General features: G+C 43.0%; 1 protein-coding gene and 2 long non-coding RNA genes across 6 annotated transcripts in view; 2 read left to right on the top strand and 1 right to left on the bottom strand.

Moving 5' to 3' along the window:
* LOC147818330 (uncharacterized) overlaps positions 1-8166 on the top strand; it is a 14909-nt gene extending 6743 nt beyond the window's left edge. For both annotated transcript variants that reach the window (XR_015438073.1, XR_015438072.1), the window contains exons 4-5: positions 7768-7831; positions 8032-8166. This is a non-coding gene — a long non-coding RNA (uncharacterized LOC147818330). The remainder of the gene's footprint in view (positions 1-7767; positions 7832-8031) is intronic.
* Positions 8167-9905: 1739 nt separating this feature from the next.
* Positions 9906-14677, bottom strand: LOC111665263 (uncharacterized). Of its 2 annotated transcripts, XR_002761482.2 has the most exons (4): positions 14540-14677; positions 11596-11618; positions 11339-11377; positions 9906-10183 (listed from the first exon to the last, which is right to left on the bottom strand). It is a non-coding gene; the product is annotated as an uncharacterized LOC111665263 (long non-coding RNA). The 2 variants fall into 2 exon arrangements; XR_015438083.1 differs by lacking the exon at positions 14540-14677 and having other exon boundaries at positions 11596-12002.
* A 168-nt stretch (positions 14678-14845) lies between these two features.
* LOC111665262 (rho GTPase-activating protein 20-like) lies at positions 14846-15765 on the top strand. Of its 2 annotated transcripts, none has more exons than XM_023420193.2 (5): positions 14846-14928; positions 15046-15149; positions 15231-15272; positions 15363-15447; positions 15591-15763. In XM_023420193.2, the coding sequence occupies exons 2-5, from the start codon at positions 15046-15048 to the stop codon at positions 15693-15695; spliced, it is 336 nt and encodes a 111-aa protein (XP_023275961.1). In that variant the 5' UTR covers positions 14846-14928; the 3' UTR covers positions 15696-15763. The 2 variants fall into 2 exon arrangements, 1 of the variants encoding a protein (XP_023275961.1); XR_015438082.1 differs by having other exon boundaries at positions 14870-14955; positions 15059-15149; positions 15591-15765.
* The last annotated feature ends 281 nt before the right edge of the window (positions 15766-16046 follow it).

Raw genomic sequence — 16046 nt, 5'->3', positions numbered from 1 at the left:
ACCAATCATAAATCCACGTTTAGATGATATTAAATGTGTCTGGATAAAAAGGAAACAAGAATATCACAATAATGGTTAATCAAACTCATAATCCTTACTATTATTTAACAAATAAGATCAAACGTAACAAATTATCCATAACCTTAATTTCAGACACACCATAATTCAAAGGAATATAAAACAACTACTTACATTGAAGGTCAAGTCAAAAGACACACGGCAAACGCCTGACAAACAAAGGTGTTTGGGAACAAAGAGGAGGAGGTGATCCTCAGGCCTCTATTTATAAAGTTGGAGGTACCACCGTCCTGAGCCACCACTGGGTGCCTCCTCCTAGTGGAGAGGAGGAAACAAACTGGCACTTTCTAACAGCCGCCCCCGTATTTGAGCAGCGAATACGTTTCATTTAGCTTCGTCATCATCAATTTCAGGCAGTGGAATTAATCTGGAAACAGGGCGCAAGTATTCTCGGCCTTGGATAATGACCTTAGCGCTGCGAACTCGCCCATCCTTTCCAGGGCAGGTTTCAGTTATCCTCCCAATAGGCCACGATGCTCGAGGATACTGGGGGTCAACTATCAATACTACCTGACCTGAATCCAAGTTGTCCTTGTCAGTCTCCCATTCCTGCCTGGTTTGAAGATTTGGAAGATAATAGCGAATGAAAGCTGTCCAGAAACGATCAGCCAAGATCCGACTGTGACGCCATCTTCGCCTGCGAAGGAGTTCACTTTCACAGTAGATTGCCTGAGGAAGAGAGGAGTCGGGCCGCCCCATCAGCAACATATTTGGTGTTACTGGGTCTGGATCAGCAAGGTCAGAGGAGATGTATCCGAGAGGTTTAGAATTCAGAATGCCCTCAACCTCAATCAGGACTGTGTGTAGGACTGTTTCTGTTGTTGGTCGCTTTCCTAGTGCAGCATGAAGGGCCATTTTTATTGACTTTATCTCTCGTTCCCAGCTTCCACCGAAATGTGGGGCAGATGGAGGATTGAATTGGAAGTTCACCTGTGTATGAGCCAGTCGGTGTTGCAAGCCTGGTGCCGTGGCCAGGAATGCATTTTCCAACTCTGCCTGTCCTGCTCTGAAGTTAGTCCAAAACTAGGTTTCCCTCTACGAGAGACAAATCTTCTAAATGCCATTAAAAATGTATCTGCATCCATACTGTCGAGCAACTCAAGATGTATGCATCGTGTTGTTAAGCATTTGAAGAGTACGCCCCGTCTCTTCTCTGTACGGCGGCCGACTTTTACTGTGAAAGGCCCGAAACAGTCTATGCCTGTGGACCAAAAGGGGGGCTTGAATAGTCTGAGACGGGCCGGAGGAAGGTCTGCCATTTTGGGAATGACTGGATTGGCTCTCCATTTCTGACGGTCTCGACACTGGCGTTGATGCCGACGAATAGCTTGGCGACCGCGCAGGATCCGGTACTTGCGTCTCATTTCCGCCAAGACACGCTCAGGGCCTGGGTGAAGCAGTTTCACATCATAAGGCTTTATAATGAGTGTGGTTATTTGATGTTTCGGATCCAATATAATAGGACGGATGTTGTCATAGTCAAGGGTCTCCACTCTTCCAAGTCGACCTCCCACTCTGATAAGGCCAAGATCAGGGTCGTATTCTGGAGACAGGGGAAGTAGTTTGCTACTCTTTGGTATGGATTTGCCAGTTTTAAGAGCATTAAACTCCTCAGGGAAGCAGTCTATTTGGGCCCTTTGCAGAAGACGCCTCTCTGAGTTTATATAGCTTTGAGCTATGTTTGAGTTATGATTTGCATCTGCCGCCCCATAAAAAAAACATACTCTTTTCCTTTACTAGTTCATCCCAACTGTTGTACTTACTCAGGTCATCAGGAAAGTCATTTGACATGACTGTGCCACAGAACATGGCTTTCCTGAGTTCTTCAACAGGCTCCGATTCAGCTGCCACACATGGATTGGCTGGCCAACAGTTGGTATCGGGTAAAAGGAATGGGGGGGAGAGGGTTTTGCCCCGTGTTAGGTCATCAGCTGGATTATTCTTCGAGTCAACATATCTCCAGCTCTTTGTGTCAGTCAGAGTCTGAATGTCCGCTATTCTTGTCCCAACAAACACCTTGTAGCGACAGGAAAGTCACCGATTGTAGAGGAATAGTGAGTTCAGATCTGAGAAGGTTAGCCAGCTGGGCACCAGAGAGGGCTGCACATAATTCCAGGCGAGGGATAGATAGCTGTCGTTTAGGGGCTATACGAGACCTGGCCATGATGAAGCTGACACGGGCGTGTTCGTGTTCGTCTTTAGTCTGCACAGCCTAATCCGGCGGGGGAGAGTTTAGCTCAAAAAGGCTTCTCTCCTTGACTCTGCCTCCTTCAAAATGGCCGCCACTTTCTCCAACTGTTCAGGGGAGTTTGTTTGCTGAATCTGCTAGTGCGTTTTGTCAGAGTTGATGATGGTGTCGTTTGTGGTAGCGTAGGCAAGATAAAGAAAATAGCGGCGGCGTGAGGAGCAGTGACGGCTGGCATTAGGGGAGTGACTCTGGGACGCCAGTGATCACCGTCTAGCCTCCTGGAGGTGTCGCGGGACCAACTAGACGAAACACTGGCGAAAGGAGGTTCCCACCCGATGACCCCAAAGACATGTCGGTTATCACTGCTCATTAGTCTGTACGGCTAAATTAATAGTTATCACGGGACATGTTAAGCTTAGGGAGCTATTCACCGGGTCCATTTTCTGTAGCACAAGCTTTGTGTTTATCTTAAATAAACTGAAGGTAGGCAACAGCACCATACACACGTTCAGAGGCATCACAAAATACCTGCATATGGGATTCTGAAGTAGCTGCGTTGGTACAAGGGGGCAGATAACAGCGAGGAAAGTGAATGTCAGGGAGATTTTTCAGTTCCTTCTCCCATGCTTGCCATTTCTCCAACAAGCTATCCGTTCTGATGAGGTTATCCCATCCTCTCTCCTGCTTCCATAGATCTTGTACCGGGATCTTTGCACGGGTTGCGAAAGGGGTTAGATAGCCCAGAGGATCATATTGGCTTGCCAGCACTTTATATATATTCCTCATCGTAGGCTGATGGTAAGGGATGGATCTATTCTTGTAACCCAGCACGTCTGTAAAGCAGTTCCATTGGAGGCCAAGTGTCAGCTCTTTGGGGTCTCCGTTGTCTGATAGCCACAATTCACTAGTTTTTGATTTTGCATCGAGGGGAAGATGGTGTATTACAGCTGGATCGTTACTAGCCCATTGCCTGATGTCAAACCCGCCATCAGCAAGCAAAGGTCTCATTTTGTCAATGAGGGATTTGGCTTCATGAGGGGAAGGGAAACTTTGGAGGCAGTTATCGACGTAAAAACAATGTCGGACAGATTGATGGACCTCCTCATTTCCATCACAGTGATCTTGAACATGTCTGTGCAGTGCATAGGTGGCACAGCACAGATGGATTTGGAACAGGTCGTTCCAAATGGCAAAACTTGCCATTCGTAAACGTTGGGCTCCTGGTCTTGCTGCATACTTCTCCATATGAAACGCAGTAGGGGTTTGTCCTCATTTAACAGGCGTACCCGATGGAACGTGCCTTTGATGTCTCCACAGATGGCAATGGCATGTTGGCGGAATCTGAGTAGGACTCCAAGGAGAGAGGGACCCAGTATCGGGCCAGGTAGTAGACAGTTGTTCAGGCTTTGTCCCGTGTATTCAAAGGAGCAGTCAAATACAATTCTGTGTTTGTTATTATGTTCAACAATGTGATGTGGGAAATACCAAGTCTCCTGTGGTTGATCTACGTGTTCACTGGGAATCCTTTGAACATATCCAGAATGGACAAGATTACGCAGCTCCTCTTCGTATTTATCAGAAAGTTTGGGATCTGTAGTACAGAGACGAGGCGAGACAGCTTCCTTTGGAGCTTTAAGGACAGGGATGTCGGAAGCTCTTAACAGTGGAGTGGCATAGCGCATTACACCATCTATCTCTACTCTAACTGTCTTTTCATTCACATATGGCAAAGCGTCAATCTGCCAGAGTCTTTCCACGTTCCTTAGCAATTCACTTTTGTAACAAGTAAGAGTGAAGGAGACAGTGTGTTGGGTTTGAACTAAGCTGGCTGGCCCTCGGAGAGCCCATCCCAGCCTGGTATGTACTGCCAATGGGCCACCAGAGGGACCCATGACGATGGGCTCTGTGGCTGTGATAAGATGGGCATAGCTCTTGGAGTTGCTTCACAGGGTATGTGTGCTCTGACAGTCCAAGATTCTCTGCAGTGAATGCTCCACGGATAACATACCTCTCAGTTGGCTGGTTGATAGGGGAGATTTCAAAAGATATAGATGCCCCATTCAATTGTACCACATCCTGTCTCACTGTGCGCAGTGCAATAGTTTCCGGCTGAGTTGTGAGGCCTAAACTCTGGACAGCTTGGGGGAGCAGAATAGATCTATCAGCACCATCATCAAGGACTGCATGAGTTGCGAGGGTCCTTTCTCCACTGTGGAGATACACACTGACAACTTTCAGCATGACTTTATGGGAGCGGTTAGGTTTATCCATGTGAAGGAGGTCACTATGGATGGTTTCTTTGTGCTTACATCATGGAGAACGGTCAGGTGGATCTCCTCACAGATGTTACATGGCCGCTTTAAGGTGCAGTTGTCCATCTTATGCATTCTCCCACATTTAGAGCATCTGTCCTTCTCTTTGATCCATTTCATAATGTCAGTTTTGGAGAGTTTTCTGAACTCTGTACATGAACCAAGGAAACGATCTCTGACATTACAGTGGGGACAGTAGGGCTTAGGCTTATTTACATTTACCTCATCTTTGCCGTAGGTTCTCGATGTGCTATCTATCTATCTCGGATGTTGACAAATAGACAGAGGAGCCTGATCTTGAAGGCTGACGTTCCCTTCCCATCCGTGGTCTTTCCGGTTTGTGTAGCTCAACAGCTCTCTCTGATATGCGTTTGGCTCTTGACTTTGACTGGTCAAGGAGGGAATAAGTTTGGTTTGCCTGTCCAGTCAGAATGCCACGATTAATACAGTGCTCCACAAATCCATCTCTGTACTGCACAGGGAGTTTACTTAGGAGTCTATCAACATGAGAGGCACATCTTACTTCAGACCCACTAGGGCCCTCTAGTGGGTCCAGAGCATGGACAGAAAGGGAAAAATCATCAAGGGCCTCTACATCACCTATTTCGCTCTGAACTAGCAGTCTTGGCTGACCATATTTCTCTCGAAGTGTTAGGAGAGCGGTGGAATACGGTCTTGCATCATGCATGCTGGATCTGGCTAATTTGTTAGCTCCTGGGTGCTGAGGATGTTGCAAGAGGATCTGATATTTATACTGTTCAGTAAGATGGGGATGATTGTTAAGGAGGTTATCCAGAGCCATTTTCAGGAGGGCAAAGTCACTCTCTCTGCCACTTTTAAACACAGGAATTGAGGGCCTTGGTATTCCGTAAGCAGAGGCTATGAATAGATCAAAAACATTTGGGGTTTGCATTGGTGGTTGACTACTAGTGAGAGTGGGATGTCCAGGAACAGACATTGTTATAGTGTTAGGAGTTTGGACAGTGACTGGAGGTGCAGGCACGTGGTGAATAGAAAGAGTAGAGGGTATTACCTTAGCTGCATGGTGACTAGAAGAGGGTATAGCCTGGGCCACTATTTGGGGAATGGACAACGGTGCAGCTTGAGCAGTAACTACAGAGGGCAAAGAGGGAGCCTGAACAGGAGCTAAGCTTTGCTGGATTGGTTGAGGCTGAGGCATGGACAGGATTTGGGAAACCCCAGGTGGTCCTCTGGGAATGCTATGTTGAGTGAGTGGGAGAGTTCCTGAATGAGAGTCAACATGCATCAATTTTGTGGGGGCAGGAGTGAATATCCTGGATGGTGGCAGGTCATAAAAGGAAGAAGTGGCTCCATTTCTATGAAGAGATGAGGGTGTAGGAGCGGAGGCTCCACCAGTGTGATCTGCAGAGAGATTTTGTCTAATAAAACTAGAAACAAGCCGGGCCGACTCAAGCTCTTGTCCCTTAATACGAATGCGTCGGTTCATGCCAGCCTGTCGGACGATTCTCTCTCTCTCCTTATGTGCATCTTCTTGCTCATGCTGAGCAGCTCTGGCTTTTTTATCAATTTCTTTACATTGTTCATCAAGCTCCTTGTCCTCCTGTCTTTGTCTTTTAAGCTCCTCCAGCTCATCTCTCCTTTTCTTTTCCTCGAGAATACAAGTTTGAAGTTCGCTCAGATTAGAAACATTACTGCATGTAGAATACACACTAAATTGAGCGCTTACAGGGAGACTAGAGGCTGACTTGGTGCCAAGAGTCTTCCTGTAGTGAGAACCACGTGAGCTATGGGGCCTTGTAGATGCTTTCTGCTGTGGCATACGAGCTCCATAATAGTCAGGGGGGGGCGCCTATCCCTCTTAGGTCTAGCCCCTGGGTCATGGCCGATTGGCTTTATGAGGGGTTCAATCACTTCACTGGATACTGATGGCAAAGGGATGTCTCTGTGTGAGGTAGACAATGGTTTAGGTGAAAGGCAAGGCTCTGTTTGGTGAGCAGATGTAGATGGCTTAGGTGATGTTTGAGACAAGTCTGGGGTAGCCTCATTTGTGTCAGGCTGGGTTGAGTCTATTACACCATGGGATCCATCCATATACTCAGAAGTAGCCTGGCCTTCATTAGGGGGTTCATCATTAAGCGTATTGCCATCGGTCTGTGAATCAGCCATCATGGGTCACTGTGCGGAGTGTGGCTCAGTCTCCGGCTCGAAGGACCATTTTGTAGTAAATCCACAAACCAACAGGAATCAGGATTATTAAGGATACAATTGCTTTATTTATCTCTCATTGTTAAATGGTGATAAGGGGATTGCCATGGTTCTAAAACAAAAAGAAGAGCAAATGACAATATTTTGCTTACCAATCATAAATCCACTTTTAGATGATATGAAATGTGTCTGGATAAAAAGGAAACAAGAATATCACAATAATGATTAATCAAACTCATAATCCTTACTATTATTTAACAAATAAGATCAAACGTAACAAATTATCCATAACCTTAATTTCAGACACACCATAATTCAAAGGAATATAAAACAACTACTTACATTGAAGGTCAAGTCAAAAGACACACGGCAAACGCCTGCAAACGCCTGACAAACAAAGGTGTTTGGGAACAAAGAGGAGGAAGTGATCCTCAGGCCTCTATTTATAAAGTTGGAGGTACCACCGTCCTGAGCCACCACTGGGTGCCTCCTCCTAGTGGAGAGGAGGAAACAAACTGGCACTTTTTAACATTATGTCATCCAAAAAGTTATAGGAGAAGCAGCAGAGAGAACAGGTGGACAGGAACGTTAAAGAAGCCAAAGAGAAACCGGAGGCTGAGCCGGAGTCGGCCAAACACGAACATCGGCTCATGTTAATGAGACACGGTAGGGACGGGTTATTGGCGTCCTCCCGTGAGTTGTGGTTTGCCTTTTGTATGAGAAAAGATTGTATACGGGCTTCTGTTGTGACATTAGTGCGCTTGGTATCTTGCACTGGCACAAACTTTGCTTCTCCATAGAGATTCTGAAGTGATTGTGCTGCAGCTCACTACAGCGTAGATATTGATTTAAACTATACGTCAGCCTTTATCCTCATCAAATCAGGATGGAAACAGGACGCAGATCGTGATTAAGATCGTCCACCCCTCATCAATATTCATATATACTTTCTTCCTTTCCTTTCTTTCTGCCAGTCCTCCTCACTCACGTTGTCCTTTCCAGATCTAATGAGACGTCGGGAGGAGCCGAGGAGACCGGAGGAGCTCCGTAACCGGATAGAGATGAGGTGCGTTTTCTTTCTTTCTTTGAACAAACCATTAGGACACAATGACACAGTCCAACTTGTACTACTTTTGTATTGTTAGGCACAAACAAATTATTTTTTAAGCTTTAAGTAGTTGTGTCATGAAGTTGTTGCATTAGAGATGCACACATATATTCTTATTTGACTAATTTCTTTGTTTTGGTTTTTCTCTCCGTCTGCAGGCATGAGGAGGAGAGGAGGAGGAGATGATGAGGCACAGAGAACAGGAGGACCTGAGACGCCGGCCAGATGGCTTCAAACCGAACTACCCGGACGATGTGAGTACGGCTGGAAGGCACACATGCTGTCAAACACACTGAGGCTCGCCCACTTACATGTTCACTTGCGATACACAAACACAAGCAAACGTATTTCTCTTTAATTCATACTAAGAAATCAGAAGAAGAAAGTAGAAACACATCGTGTCATATTTTAAACAAATTTGGGAAAGTGAAGAGGAAGTAAACCAACCAACCAACCAACCAACCAACCAACCAACCAACCAACCCCCCCCCCCCCTCTGTAAAAAAGCGCCACAGAGGTGATAATCAGACAGATAATCAGCTGCCGCCTCTGCTCCGGAAGATGGAGCGAGGTGATAGTGTGAACGTGTGTTTTATGACACAACTGTCGGAGTCATCTGAAATCACGTCTGTAATCGTTTGTTAATCTCTTGTTTTCTGCCGTTTCTGTTCTTTAAGTGCAAGTGAAGGAAGCAATGATGCGTTTTAGAGAAATTAAATGAGCTCTTTACACCTTTTTAGTTATTGTTTGGCTTTATTCTGACAGGTGCAGTGAGAGAGACAGGAAAGTCAGTCAACTTGCATTGGAAAAGCATCAATTTAAAGCTGCAGGTTTAATTTTACCGTGACTTTAGATGTGACTTTCTGAAACTCTCTCCCTGACCTCTTACTGCTCTCGACTCTCCGCCTAATCACACGTGACTTGGCAGCACGTAACACAGTTCACACAACGAGAGACTTCGACGTCGGGTCGGTGTCTGTTGAATCCAGAACACAAGTCAAATGTGGATCTTGCAAACTCAATGTACATATCTGTCGACGGTGGGGGAGATAATTAGTGTGCGATGGCGGTGAAGGGATAGAGACAGAGATCCGAAGTGGATAATCTAATGAAAGAGGCCGTGGACACCCATCGTAGATGTAGAGAAACTACCCACTGAGCAAAAAGTGGTCCAAAACACGTCAAAAAGACGTGATATCCGAACATCCAGAAGACGTTCTCAGAGGAGCCAGAATGAAAGTTTATAATACGTCTTTCCCGGACGTTGTAAAGATGTCTTTCCCGGACGTTTTAAAGATGTCTTTTCTAGACGTCGTATAGATGTCATAAAAGTACGTGTTAAAGACGTGATATCCGAACATCCAGAAGACGTCCTCAGAGGAGCCAGAATGAAAGTTTTTAATACGTCTTTTCCGGACGTTTTAAAGATGTCATAAAAGTACGTGTTAAAGACACAATTATTGGACATCCAGAAGACAATATCCATGAGGGCAATATAGGCCACATCTTTTCAGGACATTAAACGTTAAAAATTCAAACTTGGTTACTAATGAGAACAGCTTATAAAAGTAGTACCCTTCACTGACATGAATGAAATGCACACACTACAATTAGCCACTACTGTCCCGTACTGATTAGATGAGTGATGACCAGAGTTGCTAATCAGATATTAAAAAATGGATAAACGTTAAAGATAATTAGTATAAAGTTCCACTGTCCTCAAATTGACACAAACATAAAAAGTGAAGAATGCATGTTTGAGCAGAAATAGACAACTTGGATCTGTGTGTGACAGTGAGTGAGTGAGCATTCATTCTTATATGATATGATATAGTATCACTTTCTGTTTGATCATCAATGACTCAACAGTTGTCGACACACAGTATCCATATTTGTCTACAACACATAAAAGTATTGGACTTCATTAATTATCGAAGTGAACATCTAATACATCTAATAGTTACAACCTCCCCACTGGGGTGAGCTGTAACACTGCTGGGGATAGATGTAAGGATGACAGGTAATTAGCCGATTTAAGATTCACACTATCCAATTTTATTCAAGAACTTTGATGAAAAGCCACGAACACATTTAAAATACATTGTACAACAGTGAACATTGAATAAAACGAAAATAACAAAACTATAAATATATAAAAGTATTTAAAATTAGAAAAGAGTAAAAATTCAGTTGCTAACGAGACCTAATTGTAACCTCCTCCAACTCGTCCCGGGGCATGCTTCAAGCGATCTGCAGCTGCAGATCTGATTTGCGCCTCCGTCGCAGCAGAATCCCATTGCATAACAGCAGCTAAAATAAAAAAGAATAATATCAAAAAACAACCAACAAAAAAATCATGTGAATACATCCTCAGAGGAGCCAAATTGAAAGCCCGTGTCAATACGTAATGATGCTACTGTTCAGAGGCCCGTGTCAGAAAGCAGGTTTATAGTGAAAACTCTGAGTCTGTTAACCCTAAATGAGGGAAACTGGGCTTTCCATTTCAGAAAGGGAGGAAAATCACACCTGAGAAACTGAAGTAAGTTAACCTCTGAGTATGACTATGGTAACTGAATCTATGAACCTAACCTTGTCAGGAGCGGGTTTCTTCAATGAACCTTGAGTTTCTCTCCGTCTCCGTATTTTGTAAATGGCTAAAATAAATGAGGTTTTTAACATTTATATTAAAACTTTTTTTTATATCTAAATTTCTGTATGAACAACCATTTCCATCAACTATTACTCATGTGGCACATTGTGTTAGCTAATCCAAGTTTGTACTGTCCTGATGCACGAATAACAAGACAAGTACATCAAGAGTCTCTAGTTTAAGAAGCACATGCTTCGTGGGTCCTCCATTTGCAGCTTCATTAATTGACCCTTTGCTAAGCACCTCCCTTAAAAAACTAAGACGTCTCGAAATTAATAGTAAGTTACTTATGTTTAAACTTTAAGTCGAGTCACTGTGTCGTAGGCTACTTGAGCACAAGAAATACCAGTAACATTAATTGCTAGGCAGAGACACGTTCTGACGTATTGATATCTTTTAGCATTTTGTGATCGAACGCCCTATACCCGACTATCCCAGTCCTGTGACCGCTCTCCCTTCGTAAATGTATGTTTGTGGAGTTTGGATCACACGGCAGACATTTGTCAAATGCAGCGCAACTGAAATGATGGTGGAGGACTGCTTTACATATCATTATGGTTAAGAAAACGTGGTCCGTGGGGTGTGACGTCTCTGTTGCCGATAAAGTGCATGGCTCCATTTAGTCACATTTTGCAACCATTTTACTGTAACAGTTACTGTATCCACAAGGTATGCGCTGCCCTTCTTTCACTCAACAAGAGAAGGGGGATTGAGACGGTGCCTGAAGGTGCGCGGGTGGGACTCAGTCAGTCATGATCAACAATGCTAGTTATCTGCATGCTGATTTTATATATACGATGAATGGCTATACTTACATGCAGTGGACCTCTCCCTGCTGTATGACTTAGATGAACCTGAAAAGTCAACACCAGAATATTCAGTCAGTCACGATCAACAATGCTAGTTATCTGCATGTTGATTTAATTCTGTGGGGAAACAGTGTAGGTAGCTTGTATATTTTCTCATTTTAAAAGAAAATCACAACAATTTAATTCAAGCAATATAGAGAAACTCTTCCACAAAGCTGAATGATAAACAAAATGTCAAGGACATGTCTTAATAGTGAACTTACCTGGTTGGCGGCTCTTCTTTTCTCTATGAAGATAGAAAAAACAAATTTATCAAGTGTATTAAGATGTCAGAAAAACATTTCGCATTAAAATGAATTGTTACATTCTACAATGGCGATGTTAAGTACAACAAATTAGACTAATAGCTACATGATGATACAAGAAAATAAAGTGAAACTGCAGACTGATCACATACAAAACTATATTAAAGGACCAGCCAGACAACTGAAAATACTGAATTATTCAAAATATTCTCTACAGAATAACCATGGTGGGGTTGATGACCATCTGTCAACTGTGCATGACCTCTGTAGGACACATAAGTCTAATTAAACGAGGGCGTTAAAAGAACACAGCAGTAGTTAGGCATCGCAGCAGCTAATACTAGCTGAGGACTGTGGTAAACTGTGCACTCAACAACTAAGTATTTCAAAATAGACAGCAGCGTGAGTTGTCTGTGTTGAGTCTCGAGAAGTTTAAGCTTTGCGACAGCTGGCTGTCACGGAAATTGAGGACAGGGGAGTTTGGAGTGGGCATGTCAGATCAGTAGAATTAAAACCACCATAATTTACAAAAAGATCACACCATCTGATAATTTAAAGATTATATGAAGATTTATATTATGACATCTAACATGACAATTTTAAGATTTCCAACTAAACACAAAGTTACTGTCTTATTTATGATAGGAATACTTCTTTCGACCTCATCTTCCTCAGGTAAAGAAGTAAACATACAGCTCGACATTCTCTACTTAAAAGATAATGTTCCCAGTCCGTCTCAATGAGTCATTACGAAATATTATATACTCTTACTGTCCCTTAGGCTAGCCCCTGCACATTCAGCTTGTCCAGTTCACACGGCCCATTCTAGCCAGCATAGGCTGGCTCTCACTAACTGTCACTCGCACACACAGCCTCTGGCCTTAAATATATGTAGAAAATCATATGAAAAACTATATTATTTTTCGTACTAAAACAAATTAAATTATTCATAAAGGGAAAAGTCTGATATGAAGCCTACCGCACTCCCATTTAAAACAGATAACATTAGCTTTTGTGCATCCAAAAAAAGCAGATTTTGAATTTAGGAATAAACAGCAATATAACGTTTTTAACCTGGATGCATAAAATAATAAGAGAGTTAGGAAGCACATTTCCTCTAACTGCAAAACTACCTGATCTGTAAATGTTGCCTGTAGTCACAACCAAGTTAACCTAACGGCCCAAGTGGCGCTAACATTATGCTAACGTTATACGAAGCGGTTTGCTAGCAGGCGCCAAAAAAAAAAAAAAATTCTAGCAAACGTTGTTTTCCAAGTCGTATGTACAAAATGAGACTTGATAAATTGCCTAACAATGTCGTGTGTGTTTTACAAAGACTTTCGTTTTAGGGTTTTATGGAAGTTTAGTTTAATTTCTTACCTTACGATCTGCACGAGCCGAGTAACTGCCAAGTCCACTGTGTGATTGTACAATTCCTTGCAGACTTCATATCCATCCGTGCGACAGCACTATAGAAAACTTTCCTGGCAAGTTGGCTCGATTAAAAAAGCAATGTCATTTCATAAAAGGTTGAAGTAGTCGTTAAAGGCAATGTTAACCACTACGAGTCCCAATTAAATTATTAATCACCACTATAAAAGTAGAACTACTTTCACAGCGGAAGGATATCAGTCTGGTAACAAGAACGTGATTGGTTAATTCAACCGAACTTTATTAATACCGTACGACCTTACAGCCAAAAATGTTTTACCAAACCACAGAGACAGTTGTTAAATAAAAAATATTCTATATTCTATAAAAAATGACAAATTATTATTAACAAACGGGGAATATGTGGATAAATAGATTAATTCAAGTTATTGATGTTAGGATGGCTGCCGGTACTGCATACGGAAAACGTTTTTTTTTTTAATCTCTGAATCCGGAGGCAAAACCTGCCCAAATCAGGAATAACTCCTCAACCATATGGCCTATATTCATTATTCTGGTCACTTTTGAAAGAAGCTAACATGAATCCATGGTATTTAAACCATTTCTATAGAGTCAAGATGCAACGAAGGAATTTTTTTATCCTTGCCTTGTAAAAATGCACTGTAACAATAAAGCACTATAACCATTAACCAAGTTCCAGTAGCCAATTTTTCTGCTGAATTTGTTTTCCAACTCCTATACAACAATTGTAACTGTAAACCTGATGGAAATACACCAAAATGCAACATTTATGATGAAAATATATATATTTTCCCAGGTACTCAGGTTTTGGCTTAGCCTCTGTGATTTTGAATTCAAACTACTATTTATTTGCATGGCAACAAGTTGCAAGTAACATAAACCTCCAAAAATCATTGAAGTATTACTAAAAACAATGAATATTGCTGAGTATTGGTTCATTTTTAAGAAGTCTATGCTGTACAGGCAGATCAATGGAGAACAGCCATTGAAACCTCACTCTTCATGACAAAAAAACAGCTCTAAGGGGCCTGCCTTGCCTCACTCAATGTAATTTATTAACTAATTCAGGCTGTCATATAGACGTCCAGATTGTGGCCTATCGGAATGTCTCATTTACACTAGTTCTGGTTGTCTGTAGCCGTCCAAAATTGGGCCAGGATGGACGACTTTACTCAATGTCATTTATCAACTAATTCTGGCTGTCATATAGACGTCCAGATTGTGGCCTGGACGGACGGACGTGATATCGACTAGAATTGGACGTCCACAGACGTTGCTTGCTCAGAACAGCTCCTTATATGAGGAGACAGAGAGGCTTGGACCAATGAGTTAGCTGCTGCTGCTTAGCATTACCAGTGAGTCACTGGTCTGAAGCAAAAGCAAGTTACAGTATAATAAGAGAGTGGTTTTGAAACATTACAGCGAGGATATCACTGTGTCAAGCTCAGTGTTTCACCTCCGCTCTGAGTCAAAGATAAGAATCACATACCTGCATTAATCACCATGTCACCAAGACTCAACATTAGATTTTTTCAAGAAGCTTCATCCACATATGACGGGACTTTTTTGATGTTCATCTGAAACTTTTCGTAAAACAAGAAGCAGAAGTAGTTTACAGGAAATGTGGTCTGAGATGGAGATTCCCCGGCGGCCTCCTGTCGGTTAATATGACGTAGTTGCATCGAATGAAAAGAAGCTGCGCGTCGAATCTGCAGTGCTCAGTTCGAGCGTCAGTGATGTGGCCCCCGTGTGTCCCGAGACCTGTCCGTCGGTCCAGTCCTTTGTCCTCCACGGACACGCGCAGCTGAAGACGGGGATGCAGACTCAGGACCGACACCTCTTCCTGTTCACCGACATCCCGGTCATCGCCAAAGCCAAGTAAAGCACGAGTTTAGGAACATTTTGGCTGCTGCTCGTGTCATTCACCGCTGAAGTAGGTTAATACCTGGGTCTAAGGTTAAAATTAGAGCGTGTGTGTGTGTGTGTGTGTGTGAGATGTGGACGGCAGGCTGCACGGACGAGGTGTGTGAGGGAAGCACCAACCCCGACAGGAGCTTTGTCATTGGCTGGCCCACCTCCAACTGTGTTGCAACGTTTAGGTAACACACACACACACACACACACACAGGCTGTAATTACATGTGATGTTCTTTGATGTTTCTACTTCATGTTCCCCTCAGCTCCACAGAACAGAAAGAGAGATGGCTCTCCACCCTCAGAAGGTAAACTCTGCCTTCACACATCAGCATGAAGTACTGAGTGTGTGTGTGTGTGTGTCAGGACAAATCTCACCACTTTGTTTTTCTCTGCAGTCGGATAAAAGAAGAGAAAGAGAAGGAGGAGCCTAAGACCATCCCTCTGAGAGTGTATGGGAAGGGAATCAACACTTTTGCTGTTGTAAGTTTATTTTAATGTTTATCCTCCATCTTTTGTGCGTGCGTGCGTGCGTGCGTGCGTGCGTGCGTGCGTGCGGTGATACTTTCCCTGCAGTGTAAAGTGATGTCCTGTTGATGCTGTATGTGAATGTCTCCTCCCATTAGACCAAGACGCTTCCTGTCAGCAACTCAGACTCGACCAATGAGGTGATCCGACTGGCTCTGCGGCAGTTCGGCATCATAGTGAGTATCGAGACTCTTAGTGCTTAATCATATTTAATTGATAGAAAGTTAACCACTTTTGAAAACATGAAATCTAAAGATGCAACTTGACACAGTGTTGATAATTAAAAAACATTAGCTGCATGTTCTTTATGAGTCATCTTAGCACCAACCACCTGCCTTTCTATGAAATTGAAGAATGTTGTAATATAAATATAGATATCAATATCTTACACCAAATTATTATCAATAAAAAAAGGAACAAAGAAGTCTGAGTGTTCAACTTCCGCTCTGAGTTGAGTTAAAATCAGGACTCGGGGCCGTAGCAGTGATTTGAAGACTGTAGCATTGAGATTGGCTCGTCACTAATTTATTTGAGGGTACGTTAGTCCATTTTAT

Source organism: Seriola lalandi, unplaced genomic scaffold, assembly GCF_002814215.2.
Source record: "Seriola lalandi dorsalis isolate HSWRI2012SDOR001 ecotype SW California unplaced genomic scaffold, Sedor1 jcf7180002054630, whole genome shotgun sequence".
Classification (NCBI taxonomy): domain Eukaryota; kingdom Metazoa; phylum Chordata; class Actinopteri; order Carangiformes; family Carangidae; genus Seriola; species Seriola lalandi.
The sequence above is the reverse complement of the archived record's forward strand: the minus strand, read 5'-3'. Positions and strand labels throughout refer to the sequence as shown.